General features: G+C 41.3%; 1 protein-coding gene across 2 annotated transcripts in view; it reads right to left on the bottom strand.

The window, feature by feature from the left end:
- Positions 1 to 1,073: 1,073 nt before the first annotated feature.
- YWHAQ (tyrosine 3-monooxygenase/tryptophan 5-monooxygenase activation protein theta) overlaps positions 1,074 to 16,930 on the bottom strand; it is a 39,999-nt gene continuing 24,142 nt past the window's right edge. For both annotated transcript variants that reach the window (XM_030555449.1, XM_030555450.1), the window contains exons 3-6: positions 10,770 to 10,893; positions 3,884 to 4,047; positions 3,352 to 3,447; positions 1,074 to 2,158 (exon numbers count right to left, since the gene is read on the bottom strand). In XM_030555449.1, coding sequence (XP_030411309.1) covers positions 2,099 to 2,158; positions 3,352 to 3,447; positions 3,884 to 4,047; positions 10,770 to 10,893 — 444 coding nt within the window. In that variant the 3' untranslated portion in view covers positions 1,074 to 2,098. The remainder of the gene's footprint in view (positions 2,159 to 3,351; positions 3,448 to 3,883; positions 4,048 to 10,769; positions 10,894 to 16,930) is intronic.

The following is a 16,930-nucleotide window of genomic DNA, read 5'->3' as shown; positions in this document are numbered from 1 at the left end:
CTCCTAATGGTGTTGAGCCATATATTGAGATGTGTGGGGTCTATGCTGGGATTGGGAACTGAACAGTCTTTGTCCTTGCATGTCAATGCCCAGCAACTGGAGAGTGTCCCTGGAGTCTTTCAGGGTATGAAAAGAGGCATCCATCTTCTCTGCAAAGAGCTTTATGCCCTCAAAAGGGAAGTCTTCAACTGTAGACTGTACCTCCTTCGGGAAGCTTGACAGTTGGAGCCAAGATGCCTGTCACATCACCACCGCTGTGGAGATGGACCAAGTCACCATGTCGACTGCACTGAGGGAAGATTTCAGCAATATCTTCACCACTAACTGGCCTCTCCTGGACAATAGCCTTAAATTGGTCATGATGCAACTCCAGCATCTATTAAATAAAAAGTCATTCAGTTTTGAATAGTTTACATATCAGAAAAAGAAAAATAACTATAAATAGGGACTAAGAGAACTATAGAAATCAAATTGAAGTAATATAGTCTTAATGAACTGCAAATAGCTCCGTCATGAGTCGGGGTGAAGAAAAAAAAATGAGGGAGGTTAGCCTCATGCTAGCCTTGTGGTGTAGCATGAGGAGGAGAAGTGAATGTGTAGGGCCTAACTGACACTGCTACCAAAGTTCCCTGATTAGTGCAGGGATACAAGCACACCTACAGTGGAGCACCTATAGGGATGCCATCTGAAGAAGAATCAGGCGATAACAGATTTGCAGCAATGGAATACACATTAGGCTGTTTCAACTCTTAGTAGCAAGGAGTACTACTTGGTATTTAACTGCTTAGCTTCTGTCTTTTACAACATTTCTATCAGTACAAGTAGTTTCATTAAGGAGGACATATGCCACAGGTTATACTTTGAGGATTATCTCTCCCTATGAACTATTCACATGAATAACTAACTTTCAGGTATTTTCATACAATTCATTAATATGTAAATACAAAGTGAATTCACCTGAACAATTGACTTTAAGTATGAGTTACAAGTTTGAGAAGGACATTTCTCCTAGCAAGATTTGCTATAATTCAGCACTTAAGGTAATTGCATGGAATTGTTACAAAAACAGTAAGTGGTTTATAAAATGTAATTTTATTTAATGTTACTTTGCTGTTACATAGGGCATAACATTTTCACAAGGCTTTTTTGGGACTACAATCAATGATTAGCAACACACAATAGTGGTCCAACTCTCTAAATAACAATCACGGGACAAACTTGACACCTTCTCACATGTGCACAAATCTGCATGGAAAAGTACTAAATGTTATACTTGAACATTGAACTTGAATTGGTTTTCCCATTCCAGTGTATTAAGAAATGACATGCACTTTAGTCTGCCAAAAAGCACTGTCTGTATTCCAGCAGTTCCATGCTGTTTCTAGTACATAGTAAAGTGAATACCAGAACTACAAAGGCAGGAGTGTAAGTGACTTTTATTGGGAAAGGATATCAACTTATAAACAGCAGCAACTGAAGACTGAGTAAGAAGACACCCTCATTTTCACGCAGACCTACTGTAGCCCCTGCAGTATATTACACAGAAGGCAACTCAATTTGTAGTTCTCAATCTAAAAATGCCAAACTTTCCATCTGGCCCAATACTTCCATAACCTTCATGAAAAGAATACACAGTAGCATGAGAAAGTAAGTTACTGAAAGGAAACCCTGCAGAATAAGAGGGAATGTGGAGAATTAGAAAGCTATGTTTAACACTTTAGTTGCAATTAACTACATTTTAATATCTTTACTGAATACAAAACACAGTCAACTTGCAGGAACTGGTTCAGATTTTTGTTTTTAAATACCAGGTACACTTTAGTCCGCTACATAAGTGTTTGGAAATTACTTATGTTTATATGAAATGAAGCTATTAATACTTTTCTACAGCAGTAACCGCACACAGGGAAGGCCAGGACAAACACAAATCAAGGAATGGAGTTTTCCCAAAGCTGCAGTGTGAAAAGACTATAAACTGATTTCCATACACATGGATGGGTTCTCTTTGCTATAGGAAATCCAAGTGGAGCTATAAGGAATGGAGACGTGTAAAAAGGTTTCTTGAGAAGGAAAGAGAGAATGACACCCCATCTGCAGTTTAGTTTTCTGCACCTTCTGCAGCATCACATTCTTCTCCTGCATTGTCTGATGTCCATAACTAGAAATAAGAAAAAAGCCACATCAGCATGAAAACTTACTCATCTATCCATGTTAGCACTAACTGTCCTATCACTAAAGTCAAGGACTAGATGGGAGGAGTTCTACACTTGTTAAGTGCTACAGTTTGGAGGTGTAAAGCTCTGTTGCTTTAATTTACAGAGCTTCCACTGGATTACGGTGAGCACCTTGGCATCTATAGGGCACAGCCATATACATAACTGTTTAAGATTTAACTATCCAAAGTAGACATAATGCTAAACAAATACAGATCTGTTTAATATTTTGTACCAATTATACTACTGGCACTTAAGAAATATACAAGTCTGTTCTCTGGAATGTCAAGATATCCCTCTCTGGTTGCACTTTCACCTCACAAGTCAAGTTCACAATTCCTATTGTTATGGAAAACTACAGCGAGGAGTATTGCTGGAGTATGTAGTTACCTCTCCCTTAGACCGATAACATGATATATAGTTGGTGTACCTTAAAAGTTCATTCCAGTTTTAGAAGTATTAAAAGTTCCAGCCATATTCCCCATTTAAGTATGGGGGAATATTGCTGGAACCAATAATACCTTTAAGACAGTTAACTTTTTTCATTCTTGTCTTGATGATGATCCACAGTCGTCATTTTTTCCACCAGATTTATAGTTCTATCTGCTAAGTCAAATCAGCCTGCTGGTCTTATGAAAGTGTAGGGTAGTTAAACACTGGAATAGATTGCCTAGGGAAGTTGTGGAATCTCCATCTCTGGAGATATTTAAGAGTAATTTAGATAAATGTCTATTAGGGATGGTCTAGACAGTATTTGGTCCTGCCATAAGGGCAGGGGACTGGACTTGATGACCTCTCGGGGTCCCTTCCAGTCCTAGAGTCTATGAGTCATATGAGTCTATGAAGTTGTATTTAGCTATATGGAAACTGACTAACTTATGCTATTATTTTAGTCCAAACCAACTTTGAATCTGCCACTGACTAGCTTAATGCAATTAATTTTTCACACTAAAGTTTAAATTAGACCTCAACCTACTTACAAGAGTAACTCTTCAATACAGCACATAATAGGCCTAAATATCAAGATGTTCAGTGCTAGATAAAGATCATGTTTTGGTTTAATCACACAAATGAGGTCTAAGTATAACTATTATACAATTACAGCTATTGGACCAAATAGCACAAAAGGGCAACTTACTGTTAGGTTGTCTCTAAGCAACTGCATGATGAGAGTACTGTCTTTGTATGAGTCTTCATTCAGCGTATCAAGTTCTGCGATAGCCTCATCAAAAGCCTAGAATAATTAAGTTGTTTTCCATATTTACATTGAGGTACTGATTAGGAATATTCTTATTAGTGTTACTAGGGGTAGATATTAAAAGGGACAATTCAAAATTAAGTGTAACCTTTTTCCATGAAGCCAGCTTTAATAAACAAGCATGCAGCATTGAAGAAAGTGAAAAGAGTTTCATTGATTTGCATTGCCCAAGTTGGTTAAAAAAAGCTTAAAACAGCACAAATCTTGTATGTTTAAAATTCTTTCAGTAACAAATATTGTAACCTAAAGTTGACAGTGTCCCTTTAAGTCAGTTGACAGTAGGCACCTGCAAATCAAATACATTAAATGAAATAGGATTTTATTATACAAGAGACTGATCAATTCACATTATTCAGATTAGCTTCCATTAATTAGAATTACCCTCCTTCCAAAAAAAGATAGAGCAACTTACTGTCTTAGCCAGCGTGCAGGCAAGCTCAGGGTTGTTGAGGATCTCATAGTAAAATACAGAAAAGTTAAGAGCTAGGCCCAAACGAATTGGATGTGTAGGTTGCATCTCTTTCTTGCTGATGTCAAATGCCTCCTGATAAGCTGCTTGTGAATTTTCTATTGTTTCTGTTGAGAAACAGGAACATTTCAACATAAAAAGGGGGATGATATAGAGAAAAGTGCAAGCCGAGTCCCTCACACTAGCTTCAAATACCTCCTTAGAGAAATGCTTGGCCTCATTATATAGGCTGAAAGAAACAGTTGTATTGGCTTAACTAAGGGAGTGACTTTTAAACTGGGGCAACTGTGTTCTGACATTTATAGGCTCAAACTAAATAGCTATTACATACAAAAAAACATGTTACGATTAAAATTGCAAAGTGAAGGACTCAGGAAATCCCAGAACTAAGGTTGCCCATGTAATCTTTATTTAGCCCTCTTATGTATATGAATTTTTAATTACATGATCACACACAATTTTTCCACAGGACCCCAGTGGACAGGGTGGAGCTGCTCTGGGGATGAATCAGGGTTATGTAGTAAAGGAGGCTGGTGTCTACAGCACTCCTGCTTTGTTTGTTGCAGAAGCAGGAAGGTGTATGTAATAAGTGAGGCAAATAACAAACAAACAAACAAAAAAAAGGATGTTTTCATGGTCAAGGCTATTTAAGGTTTCAGAGTAGCAGCCGTGTTAATCTGTATCCACAGAAGAACAGGAGTACTTGTGGCACCTTAGAGACTAACAAATTTATTTCAGCATAGTCTCTAAGGTGCCACGAGTACTCCTGTTCTTTTTAAGGCTATTTAATACTGCCCCGGAAACCTGGATTCTATCCCTGCCATAGGTAGGTCACTTAAAATCAAACTTTTCACTGGTAGTCACTAATTGTGTGTTCCTGATTTTCTGGGTGCCCAAACTGAGATCTTGGCATTTGATCTGCAAAACTGCTGAGCACTCACATCAGTGGGAGGTGTACTTTCAACATATGAAGTGTGATATAATACTAGGGACTCAATGAGTATTAGGCGTATCTAACTGGGCAACAAAATTAGTAAATACTTTTGACCATATCATTGTCACTGTTCCCCATCTCTAAAATGGGGATAATACTCCCCCAATTCCTCCCATCTCACAGGCATGTTGTGAAAATAAATTCGGTAATACTTGTAAAGCACTCTACTAAGTACTATCGTGATAATTGCCATAGACAAGCTCATGAGGAAATAATTGTCTTCATAGCAGGACTTGACTAATGAGCCGTAAAGACAGGGGGCCAGGCACTGAGCAACAAGAAGAAAACTATAAACAACTTCTTGTTAAATGAGCACAGTTCATTCTATGCACTGAATGAGGTAAAGGTCCTATGGCAAAAATAATATGTGATCATGTAAATACGGACTGTCATACTGGTACAATTTATTAGACAATCTATAAGCACCTCCTAGAGGATAATAGGGTAATAAGAAACAGCCAGCATGGATATGTCAAGAACAAATCATGCCAAACCAATGTAATGTTCTTTTTTGATAGGGGTACTTGCCTAGTGAATGTTGAGGATGTGGGGGAGATCTGATATATCTTGATTTTAATGCGGCTTTTGACAGTCCCACATGACATGCTCATAAGCAAACTAGGGAAATGTGGTCTAGATAAATTTGCTGTAAGGTGGATACATAACTGGTTGAAAGGCTATACTGAAAGAGTACACCTTCCTTTGGAGCATGGTGCATGGGTCACTCAGTGATTTGAATTCAAGTAAATTGAATTCTGACTTGAAAAAGTCTTTAGATCAAGATGTGAGGACTTGTAACTTAGCAAGAGATTATGGGCCTACTGCAAGAGCGGGCAGGTGAGGTTCTGTGGCCTGCAATGGGCACGTGGTCAGACTAGATCAATGGTTCTTAACCTGGGGTGCAAGATACCCTTTCTGGGTGTGCAAGACATGCCAGATTTTTTTAGAAGGTACATCATCAAGAACACAAATTAAGCACAGGCACATAGGTACAACTACTCTGTTTCCTCAAACCTATAAATTTATTAACATTATACTTTAATGATTTCTGTAATATACAAACAAAAAATATATCTAGGTTTAAACAACTGACCTACTTCAATGATTTTTTTATACGAGGTGCGAGAACTTATTTTGAGAACCAAAGGGTTGCAGGGTGCAGTAAAGGTTAAGAACCACTGGACTAGATGATCACAATGATCCCTCTATGGCCTAAAATCTGAGTAGCTGTCAAACTGAAAGGGGCATATCTATTGAGATCCTGCATGAGTTCTGGTACTATTCAATATTTTCATCAACAAATTAGATAATGAAGTAGAGAGTATGCCAATAAAATCTGTGGATGAACTAAACTGGGAAGGATTACAAGAACTTTACAGAACAGGATTAGAATTCAAAATGACCTTGACAAACTGGAAAATTGGTCTAAACCCCCCCCAACAAGATGAAAGTCAATAAAGACCAGCGCAAAGTACTTCACTTAGGAAGGGGGGTAGGGTGGGGAAACAAAACAACTACAAATCGGGGAAAAACTGGCTCCACAGTTGTACTGCTGAAGGATCTAGGGACTATAGTGGATCACAAAATTGAATATGAGTAAACAAAGATGCAGCTGCAAAAAAGGCTAATATTCTGAGGTATATTAAGAGGAATGTTATATGTAAGACATGGAAGGTAGTTGTCTTGCTGTACTGGGCACTGGTGAGGCCTCAGCTGGAATACTGTCTCCAATTCTGGGCACCACACTTTAGGAAAGGTGTGGACAAACTGGAGAGAGTCCAGGAGAGCAACAAAAAGTGATACAACAACATTTAGAAAACCTGAGCTATAAAGAAAGATTAAAAACTGGGCATGTTTAGTCTAGAGAAAAGACGACAGAGGGGACCTGATAAGTCTTCAAATGTATGTTAAGGGCTCTTCTAAAGAGGACAGTGATCAATTGTTCTCCATGTCCATTGAAGGAAGGACAAGTAGTAATACCTGCAGCACAGGAAATTTAGGCAGGATTTTTTTGGGGGGTGGTGGTGGTGGGGAGAACCTAACTAAGGATAGTTAAGCTCTGGATTAGCGTTTTTAAGAACAGGTTGTACAAACCACTGTTAGGGATGGTCTAGGTTTATTTGGTCCTACCTCAGTGAAGGGGAATGGACTTGATGACCACTTGTGGGCCTTACCACCATTCTATGATTCTATAGTGCAAATGTACAGGCAAACCTGAAGTCTGGCATTTAACTTCCGAGTTCTTGACTTTGTAACCTTGAAAATTGTATTTTAAAGAATGTGTTTAATTTCCTACTTTTTTAAAAAACAAACTAAAAACAAATTCCACCCTGTGGCATCATATTGACACCCACACAGATCATTAGCAGGAACCATCAGATACACCATGCACCTCTCCCACTTGAGCTAATGGAATAGCTCATATTGCGTGTCCCCTCAAGAATTTGGAAGAGTGCGCCTTAATGGGCATTCTCTCCTTCTCCCCCCACTCCCCATTTCTCCCTCCCACCAAGCTCAACTTCTTTTTCCACATACTCTCCTCTACCCCATCCCATCTCTTTCCCACACCTGGATCCTTATCACAGTCCCAATCTCTTCACTCAGCCAGTCCCAGTTTCCATTCTTCAGGCTTCTGATCTCTCCCCCACTCCAGATTTCCCACTCTGGCTCTCAGGGTATGGCTACATTTGGAATTTCAAAGCGCTGCCGCGGCACCGCCGCGGGAGCGCTTTGAAGTGTGAGTGTAGTCAGAGCGGCAGCGCTGGGAGAGAGCTCTCCCAGCGCTGCATGTAAACCACATCCCTTACGGGTGTAGCGTGCAGCGCTGGGAGCCGCGCTCCCAGTGCTGCTGCCCTGATTACACTGACGCTTTACAGCGCTGTATCTTGCAGCGCTCAGGGGGGTGTTTTTTCACACCCCAGTTGCAGCGCTGTAAAGTGTGAGTGTAGCCAAGGCCTCAGTCTGTAAACTTGTTTTATGTCCCAATCTCTCTCCCCAACTCCTGCCAGTCTCTAGCCCCAGTTTCCTCAACCAATCTACTCCCTCTCAAAGGTCTGTTTTTTGTCCCATCTACATTACAGTCAGGCAGATTCCTCTTCCATGCCGCCTGGGCCCATCAGGGGTACCACTGAGGGGACAGGAGAGAGTCTCAATGCTGTCATTTGAGGTGCGTGAATACAGACTTGCTTGCAGCAGCCCAGAGCAGCAGTAACAGGTAAAGTCCTGCTCAGCCCTGGGCTGAAGCATACTCAGTGCAGATGGAACCTTCAGGGAAGTTAGCTGTTAAAAATTAAACAGTATCTATTGGACATGGGGAAGTACAATTCTTCAAAGGCTTATAACAACTTCTGACAAGCCCTGAGAGTTATATTGGGTGTTGGACATTAAAATGGAAGTAAGACTATCATGGAAGCTGAACAAAGATAGCGCTGACAGCTTGATTACGTTCAATGATAGCCTTATACAAAGCTTTTCCCTTGATGCTATGGCACTGGCTTTGACTTTCTGCCACAGTCCTGTTAGGGCCAAGGGCTTTAAGAATTTTAGGGCTTGTCTACATCAGAAAGTTGCAGCGCTGGTGAGGGAGTTACAGCGGGGCACCACCAGGGCACCACCTGCGCTGCAACTCCCTGTTTGCAGCGCTGGCCGTACTCCCGTTTTGTCTCGGGTGTAGAGGATCCAGCGCTGGTGATCCAGCGCTGGTAATCCAATGTAGACAGTTACCAGCGCTTTTCTTGACCTCCGTGGAAGGAGGAAGCCTCTGGTAATCAAGCTGGTTTCCTTTCCCGGTTTGCTCTCTCGGTCCCGGAGCCACCCAGCAAACCGCAGGGAGGGAGACCTGCTTGCTCGGGGTTCCGGGACCGAGAGAGCAAACCGGGAAAGGAAACCAGCTTCGCCGCGGTTTGCTCTCTCGGTCCCGGAACCCCGAGCAAGCAGGTCTCCTTCCCTGCGGTTTGCTGGCTGGCTCCGGGACCGAGAGAGCAAACCGCGGCGTTCCCGGTTTGCTCTCTCGGTCCCGGAACCCCGAGCAAGCAGGTCTCCTTCCCTGCGGTTTGCTGGCTGGCTCCGGGACCGCGAGAGCAAACCGCGGCGTTCCCGGTTTGCTCTCTCGGTCCCGGAACCCCGAGCAAGCAGGTCTCCTTCCCTGCGGTTTGCTGGGTGGCTCCGGGACCGAGAGAGCAAACCGCGGCGAAGCTGGTTTCCTTTCCCGGTTTGCTCTCTCGTCCCGGAACCCCCCTTGAAGCCGCCCAACAGCGCTGCAGTGTGGCCACATCTAACACCACTTGCAGCGCTGGTTGCTGTAAGTGTGGCCACTCTGCAGCGCTGGCCCTATACAGCTGTACTAATACAGCTGTAACAACCAGCGCTGCAAAATTTTAGATGTAGACATGGCCTTAGACTCAGTTCTCATTTACATCAAGGCCTCTTTACACCATTTTACATTTGCACCCAGCCAGAAAAAGTGTAATAAGGCCTTTGTGCAAGTGAAAATCAGCTCCATGCCCCTCCCTCACATCTGGTTTAATTAAGTCATCTGCAACTGGTTGACACCCTATCAGCAACCCATTCTGTTCTATGGCCAGCTGACAGCTCAGCTCCTCAGGGACTGGCAAACTCCCTTCTCTATCATGGTAGAACTCCAGGACTATCTTGAGCTGTGTGAAGTTATCACTAATTCTTAATACCTGCCCAAATTTTTATATTGCCCTTGCTGTGACATCTGGGTACCTTACAGGATAGTTGTCTTACTCATTCCAATGTGTCTTCTGAACATCTAGTTTAACTGTTATGGTGAACAATGTTCTATGGTTCACAGAACAGGTGTTGACTGCTAACAGTGTCTGAATGCCCCGTATCAAGTGACGGACTGTTTCTTTCCACTCCTGCAATATGGCTGCTAAGGTTTCTGAGGGATTACAGTCCTTCAGTATCAGCAGAAGTAAACAGACTAGAATCACAAAAGGAGTGTACTAGCTCTACCAGCATCAGACAACTTAAGACTGGAGCTCACCATAAATTTTCTTTCTTGATAGGGTACCGGATTACTATTACTTTAGTATCACTTTGTCCATCTAGGTAGTAATTTAATTTACATTTGTCATCTTATTTAGGGTATGTGTACACTTAAAGCACTACAGCAGCGCCACTGTAGCACTTCAGTGTAGACACTAGCTATGCCGACAGGAGGGATTCTCCCATTGGCATAGGTAATCCACCTCCCTGAGAGGGAGTAACTACATTGACAGAAGGATTTTTACACCCCTGAGACACGCAGCTATACTGAAGTAAACTCTTAGTGTACACAATGCGGCATCTGACTCAAGGAGTCATGGCTTGACAATTAAGTTTTGCCCAATTAAAACTATGGGTTGATAGGGTCAATGCAGACAAAGCTGCAGATAGCTTCCTCTTTCACCAATACCTCTAGCCTACTTACCTTTGGGGGGGGGGCGGGAAATGCAAGTATAGTTTTATGTATCTCAAGCCATTAGGAGACCTTTCACCTAGAGAGTATTTTGAAAGTTTCAAATAAGCATTTCTTCAATAGCCATTCACATGGGGAGGTGGGGGAAGGGACTACTACACTAAATTCCATTTAACCATATAATGAAGTCTTTCAGTGCAGAACACTTGAGGTCCAGTAAAAGTCAACCTAAAAACTTTGAAAACTGGCACTGAGAGATCAGATCTAAATGCAGTCCCTCTCCATTTTATTGAGAGAGTTATGAAAGTTAGTGACATGCAGTGCATTCTAGCGCCTCTTTCCTCTCCCCACCACCTCAAAACAGAAGTAGGCGTTAACTGTTTGAGCATGATTGAACACAGTATGCTTACGTTTTCTGTCATCTCCACATGCAACTTCAGCAAGGTATCTGAAGTAGTCTCCCTTCATCTTCAGGTAGAATACCTTGCTCTCTGGATTAGTTGCATTAGCTATTAAAAATTTGTCCAGCAGCTCCTAAAGCAGGAATAGGAAACATTAGCATGTTACATGCACTGCAATGGAAGATCCTCCAAATACTGGTTTAGATAAAGTAATCCTGGTCACATACTACCTTTGCGCATATGCTAAGAAGCTCAAAGTAAGACTAAAATCTGCAAAGTATTTAGAAATTATTTAACGATGTCTTTTAGACAAATGTATATTCACTTACTGAATTAGACTATTTGCATAGTAACAAACACTAAAAAGCCTAGAACGTTTTAAAGGCTCCAGTTTGGTGAGCTGTTTAAAACATTGTGGAAAGAGAGAGTGACAGTAAAGTTAGAAAAGGGCAAAATCTAATAGAAAAAAAGCAAGCCTGAATATATGCTTATGCACTAAGGAAGAATCCATGTATTCCAATAGAAAATAATTTTTACTGAAGATTACTCTGAGACCAGTCCATTTCATGGGTGGGGGAAAGAGGGGGGGGAAGAGGGCAAAAAACCAACAATGCATCAGAAATTCAAACCTCTTTAAAAAGAGGGAATTTTTATTTTCCACTTTATGGCCAAGACCTGTGAGCAGGATTTTATTTATTGTTTTCTTAAGTGATATTCATTAGTCAATTATGACTGAACATTTAGGTGTGGAGTATAAACTTGTTTGACAATTTGTTGTAGCTATCCAGCAAGCATGACATCCAGATTCAAACGAAAGCTTGGATCCCACAGAAAACAGTTTCTAGGCCTCATTGGTATAAATATAACCTTTAAATATAAACATATTTCTGAGCCCGGAGAATGCTGTATAAACCTGAAGCAGCTCAGAAACATGAACCACCCCAGCAATCTCAACAGGGGATTAACTGAAACAGTGGGGCAATTTACAGGCCAAAAGTTCAAGTGTACATGTGCATCATGCACACTTCATTTGTAGATTACATTATTTATTGATTCATATAATTTAAGGCCAGAAAGTACCATAAGATCTGTCTGACCTCTTGCACACAAGACGACACTAAATTTCATCCAGCTATCCCATACTGAACACAACAACATGTGGTTGGCTAAAGCATATCTTCCAGAATGGCATCCAGTCTTGATCTGAAGACTAAGGGTATGGCTACACTTACAGCTGTACAGCGCTGGGAGTTACAGCTGTCTTTGTACAGCTGTGCAGGGAAAGCGCTGCAGTGTGGCCATACTGACAGCTACCAGCACTGCAGTGTGGCCACATTTGCAGCGCTGTTGGGAGTAGTGCATTATGGGCAGCTATCCCAGCATTCAAGTGGCTACAACATGCTTTTCAAAAGAGGGGGGTGGGATGGGGTGGGGTGGAGTGTGACCGGGAGCATGGGGGAGACAGAGTGGATTTTTGGAACTGACACTGTGTCAGCTCCCTGCCTTGCAAGTTCTAAGGACTAGAAGATACACAGCACCAACCTTCAATCATTTAAAAAAAAAAAAAAAAGGTTTTGACCCCTTCCCCCATCCCTCTCTCATTCACAAAATGCAAATAGCCTTCAGACCAGATAAGCAGCTGCTCCAAAACAGACTCCCCCTCCCCCCTGCCATGTTGCTTCTCTCCTCAAGCAAACACTAACATTCCAAAGGAATCCCCCTGCCTGCCTCTGCTTGAGCAAACAAGCTGTGTTTATTTTTTTAGATAAGCAGCTCTGGGAGCACAGAGTTCACAACAAAACAGCAGAGTGGGTGAACAGGCATTCTGGGATACCTCCGAATACCTCAGAGGCCAATTACAGCGCTTTTGGTGGCCACACTTGCGGAGCAGCACTGCATCTCCAGCGCTGCAACCCTTATACCCCAGGCAGAGCAGGAGTATAGCCAGCGCTGCAGCCAGGGAGATGCAGCGCTGTATGTGCCTTGCAAGTGTGGACGGTGAGTAAGTTGCAGCACTGTAAACCCACCACCAGCGCTGCAACTCTCCAGTGTAGCCATGGCCTAAGAGAAGGAGAACCCACCACTATTCCAATGGCTAACCACCCTCATTGTTAAATTCAAAATTAAAAGTAATGCACACATTAGGTCTAGCTTCAACTTCCAGCCATTAGTTCTTGTTATATCTTTCCCTGGTAGACTAAAGATCCCTTTTGTACCCATATCCCATCTCCTGCCCACTCCCCAGGTACACTATAATCAAGCCATCTCAATCTTTTTGATAAACTGAAGAGACTGAACTTAAGTCCACTGCAAGGCCTCAAAAACCATTTTTCTGGGTTTCTGCTCCCAAATCTTTAAAAAGTGGACACTAGAACTGTACATAGTATTCCAATATCTGCCTCTCCATAGAAGTAAAAATCATCTCCCTAGTCTTATTTACTACTCCCGTTTACACATCCAAGAGCCATATTAGCCCTTTTTTCCACAGCACTGCATTGGTAGTTCATGTTGAGTTGCTTGTCCAATACATTTGGCTGTATTAAAACAATTTAATTTGCATGAGCCCAGTTTACCAAGTGATCCAGATCTGTTTGCCCTGTCACTTACTACTCAAATCTGCATGCCATCCTCAGATTTGATCAGCGGTGATTTTATATTTACTTCCCGATCACTAATGAAAATTTTGAATAGCACTGTCGAACCTCACTGGAAACAGACCTGATCTGATGATTTCCCTATTGACTATTTTTTAAAGTCTGTCAGTTACCAACTCTTAATTCATTTAAGATGTGCTCTGTTGACATTGCCTAGTGTTATTTTTTTTAACATCAGAATGTTGTGGGTTACCAAGTCAAACTCCTAACAAAAACTAAGTTTATTACATTTACACAATTGCCTAATCAACCAAAACTTGTAATTCCAAAGAATGAAAGCAGGTTTGACAAAAATCAATTTTCCATAAAACTAAGAGAATAGGCATATAATTCCAGTCAACAATCAACTGAACTCTTGATTAGCTTTCCCATTATTCTGCTCAGGATTGATGTCATGTTAACCTGTTTATACTTCCTAGGTAACCTGGCTTAACCTCTTAATATTAGTACAATCTTGGCACTCTTCCAGAACTTCCCTGGTATTCCAAGATTTATTAAAAAGTAAGAGCTTTTAATTCCCCTCAGCTTTAGGTCTTGTGGGTGCATGTTATTCAAGCCTGCCAATTTAAAAATGTTTATTAGTAACAAAGGAGGATGTTTAGATATCTACTAGGGATAGACTGGATACTAGTTCATCCTCTTGATATCATCATCCATTAGAATGGGAAACAATATACAGAAGGGCAACAAAAATTAAGGATTTGGTATACTTTACATATGAGAAGAGATTAAAAAGACTGGGGCTATATTTAGCCTGGAAAGCAGAAACCTAAGAGAGAATAAGATAGAGGTCTAGAAAAACATGAATGGTATGGAGAAAGTGAATAAGGAAGTGTTATTTACCCATTCACAATACAAGAACTAGAGGTCATCCAATGAAATTAATAGGCAGCAGGTTTAAAATCATCATAAGGAAGTACTTCTTCACACAGTACAGTCAGTCAACCTGTGGACCTCGCTGCTAAGGGACATTGTGAAGGCCAAAACAACAACTGGGTATTAGATAAGTTAATGGAGGATAGATCCAACAACAACTATTAGCCAAAATGGTCAGTGATGCAACCCCATGCCCTGAGTTTCCATAAGCATCTGACTGCAAGATGCGACTGAACAGAGGATGGATCACTCAATAATTGTCCAGTTCTATTTATTCCCGCTGAAGCATCTGGCATTGCCCACTGTTGGAAGACCAGAAACTGGGTTACATGAACCATTGCTCTGATTCACTATCCTTTCCAATATTCTTACCTTGTATTGGGTGCACCACTTTGTGTGTTAGAAAAAACTTCTATAATTTTTAAAAATTCATGTTTTACTGCCAGCTGCACAGGACTACCACCATATGTTCCCCAAACTCAAGACCCCTGAAACAATTTATCTTTCCACACATTACATGAGCTGACACTGCTGTTTTGGAGGCTGCAGAAACTAGGGACCTTACCACAGAATCTATGGCCAGTCACTCAACACACAGATGCCTCATATATACTCCACTCTGGAAAAGTCCCTTCATCCCCAAAGAGATCCAAGCTATTGGCTCATCATGCCATCATCCCCAGCAACATGACAGCAGCATGGCATTTCAGTGATGAACACCAGATTTCTCTATTAACTACAACCAAAGCAGCAGGATCATAGGTGGCTTTATTTCATCCTTCTCCACAACAGAGACGGAGTTTTCAACTATTTCTGAAATAATTTGCATGCTTCATTGCAATATTTTCAATGAATAACTGGCAAATGTAATGGCTAAAGGGCAGAAATGGTGGTGGAATTAAACACTGTTATTCTTCCCCAAACGATGCTAAATCGGTAGTATCTACCAATTACTATGTGAGAGTCATATTTTACCCACCATCTTCATGATACCACCTTCACAATACCTCAAGGGAATATTAATATGCAACTCTACAGTCTCAGACAATAATTTAAAACTAATTCATCCCTTTCCACCAAGCATTTGAGATCCTTAATCAATTGCTCTGAGAACTAACAGGTCAGATTAGCAGAAGGCATCCATTAATCTTGCAAATTATAGCTAGTTTATTAAATTTCAATTACTAAGTAGGCAATTTATATTAAATCCAAACCCATGAAGTAGCTACAAGTATGAAGTTTACACTACAGTTGCTCAATAAAATATATTAGCAATAAGATTAAAATGTATTTTTTGCCCAATTGGCAAAGTCGATCAAAACAAGATATTGTAGAATTCAGCAAAGCTCACCACATTCAATGTTTGGTGAACTACCACCGCTGCCAAGTTAGCCGTATAATGCAGGGTTGTTCAAAATAATAGCTTGTGAGAAAAAAAGCCACTTTTTGGATTACTTGCTCTTAAAGATGTACTCTAGAAGAGCTTTTCTGGAATGCTATTAACCATATTTAAGCTGCTGCATTTAAAACACTACATGAATATAGGGTTGTTTAGAGAAGTGTGTAGACCGATATTTTCCTGATTTGGTGAAAACGGATCTCCACAAAACTTGTATTTATTGAGACACAAGCTTCTTTCAGTGCAGCTCACCAATGTCAGTTATCACCAAGTATTATCATATGTATATTACAGGAGTTGTGTAACACTCATATTGAGCATTACAATCTAAAAGGGAGTAAAGGATGTGTACCCAGCCTCCAGCATCCTCCCAGACCAAGAAGAAGGAGCTCTTAGGACTTCCTCTCCCCAAAAAAGGGAAAATACAGCAATGCACTAGAAACTGGCTAAGAGGCAAGAACAAGTTGGAATAAATATTAAATTTTCAGCATAGTAACATCTTATCAGTGGAGCACCCCAAGGTTCCATACTAGGACTACATTGAAACTTCGCTGCATCACTGTTCTCTGCCTCTTTCAGATCAGGAACTGAATACAATCAACGTGACAAGATTTACCCTCAAATTTAAAGACTGAGGAATTCAGAGGGTCAGGGACCAGGCCACGGTCGCCAAAGGTACAGCATGATGAAAGACTGAGTTCTGTATTGAGGCTATGTCTACATTGCGCAGCTTACAGCAGCATAGCCATGCTGCTTAAGTCTTGCAGCTAGAAGGCATGCAGTATAGCGGCTTTTTGTCAGCAGGAGAGAGCTTTCCTACCGACAAAACATCCCTGTTCTCCCAACGAGGAGTGGTAGCTTTGTTGGTGGGAGAGTGTCTCCCGCCGAAAAAGCCCTTTCCACAACAGCACTTCTTGTCAGTAAAACTTGTGTCTGTCAGGGGAGTGTTTTTTCACACCCGAGTGACAGAAGTTTTACTGATGAAAGTGCAGTGTAGACATAGCCTGAGAAGTGCCAAATAATGCACATAGGAATGAATATGAACTATTCACATATACTACTGTGTTATAAAGCACAACATGGTAGTGAGATAAACATCTTAGAATCAAGATGCAGAGAAAAATCAAGAGACAAGGACAGAGGCCAATGCTGGGCATAAAAGCCATTAGCACTCTGGAAACCAGCAGTCAGAACACCACAGAATGTACACATAGTACAACTGGACTGGAAGGTAGTGTCAA

Source organism: Gopherus evgoodei, chromosome 3, assembly GCF_007399415.2.
Source record: "Gopherus evgoodei ecotype Sinaloan lineage chromosome 3, rGopEvg1_v1.p, whole genome shotgun sequence".
Taxonomy (NCBI): domain Eukaryota; kingdom Metazoa; phylum Chordata; order Testudines; family Testudinidae; genus Gopherus; species Gopherus evgoodei.
This window is presented reverse-complemented; position numbering and strand designations above follow the sequence as displayed.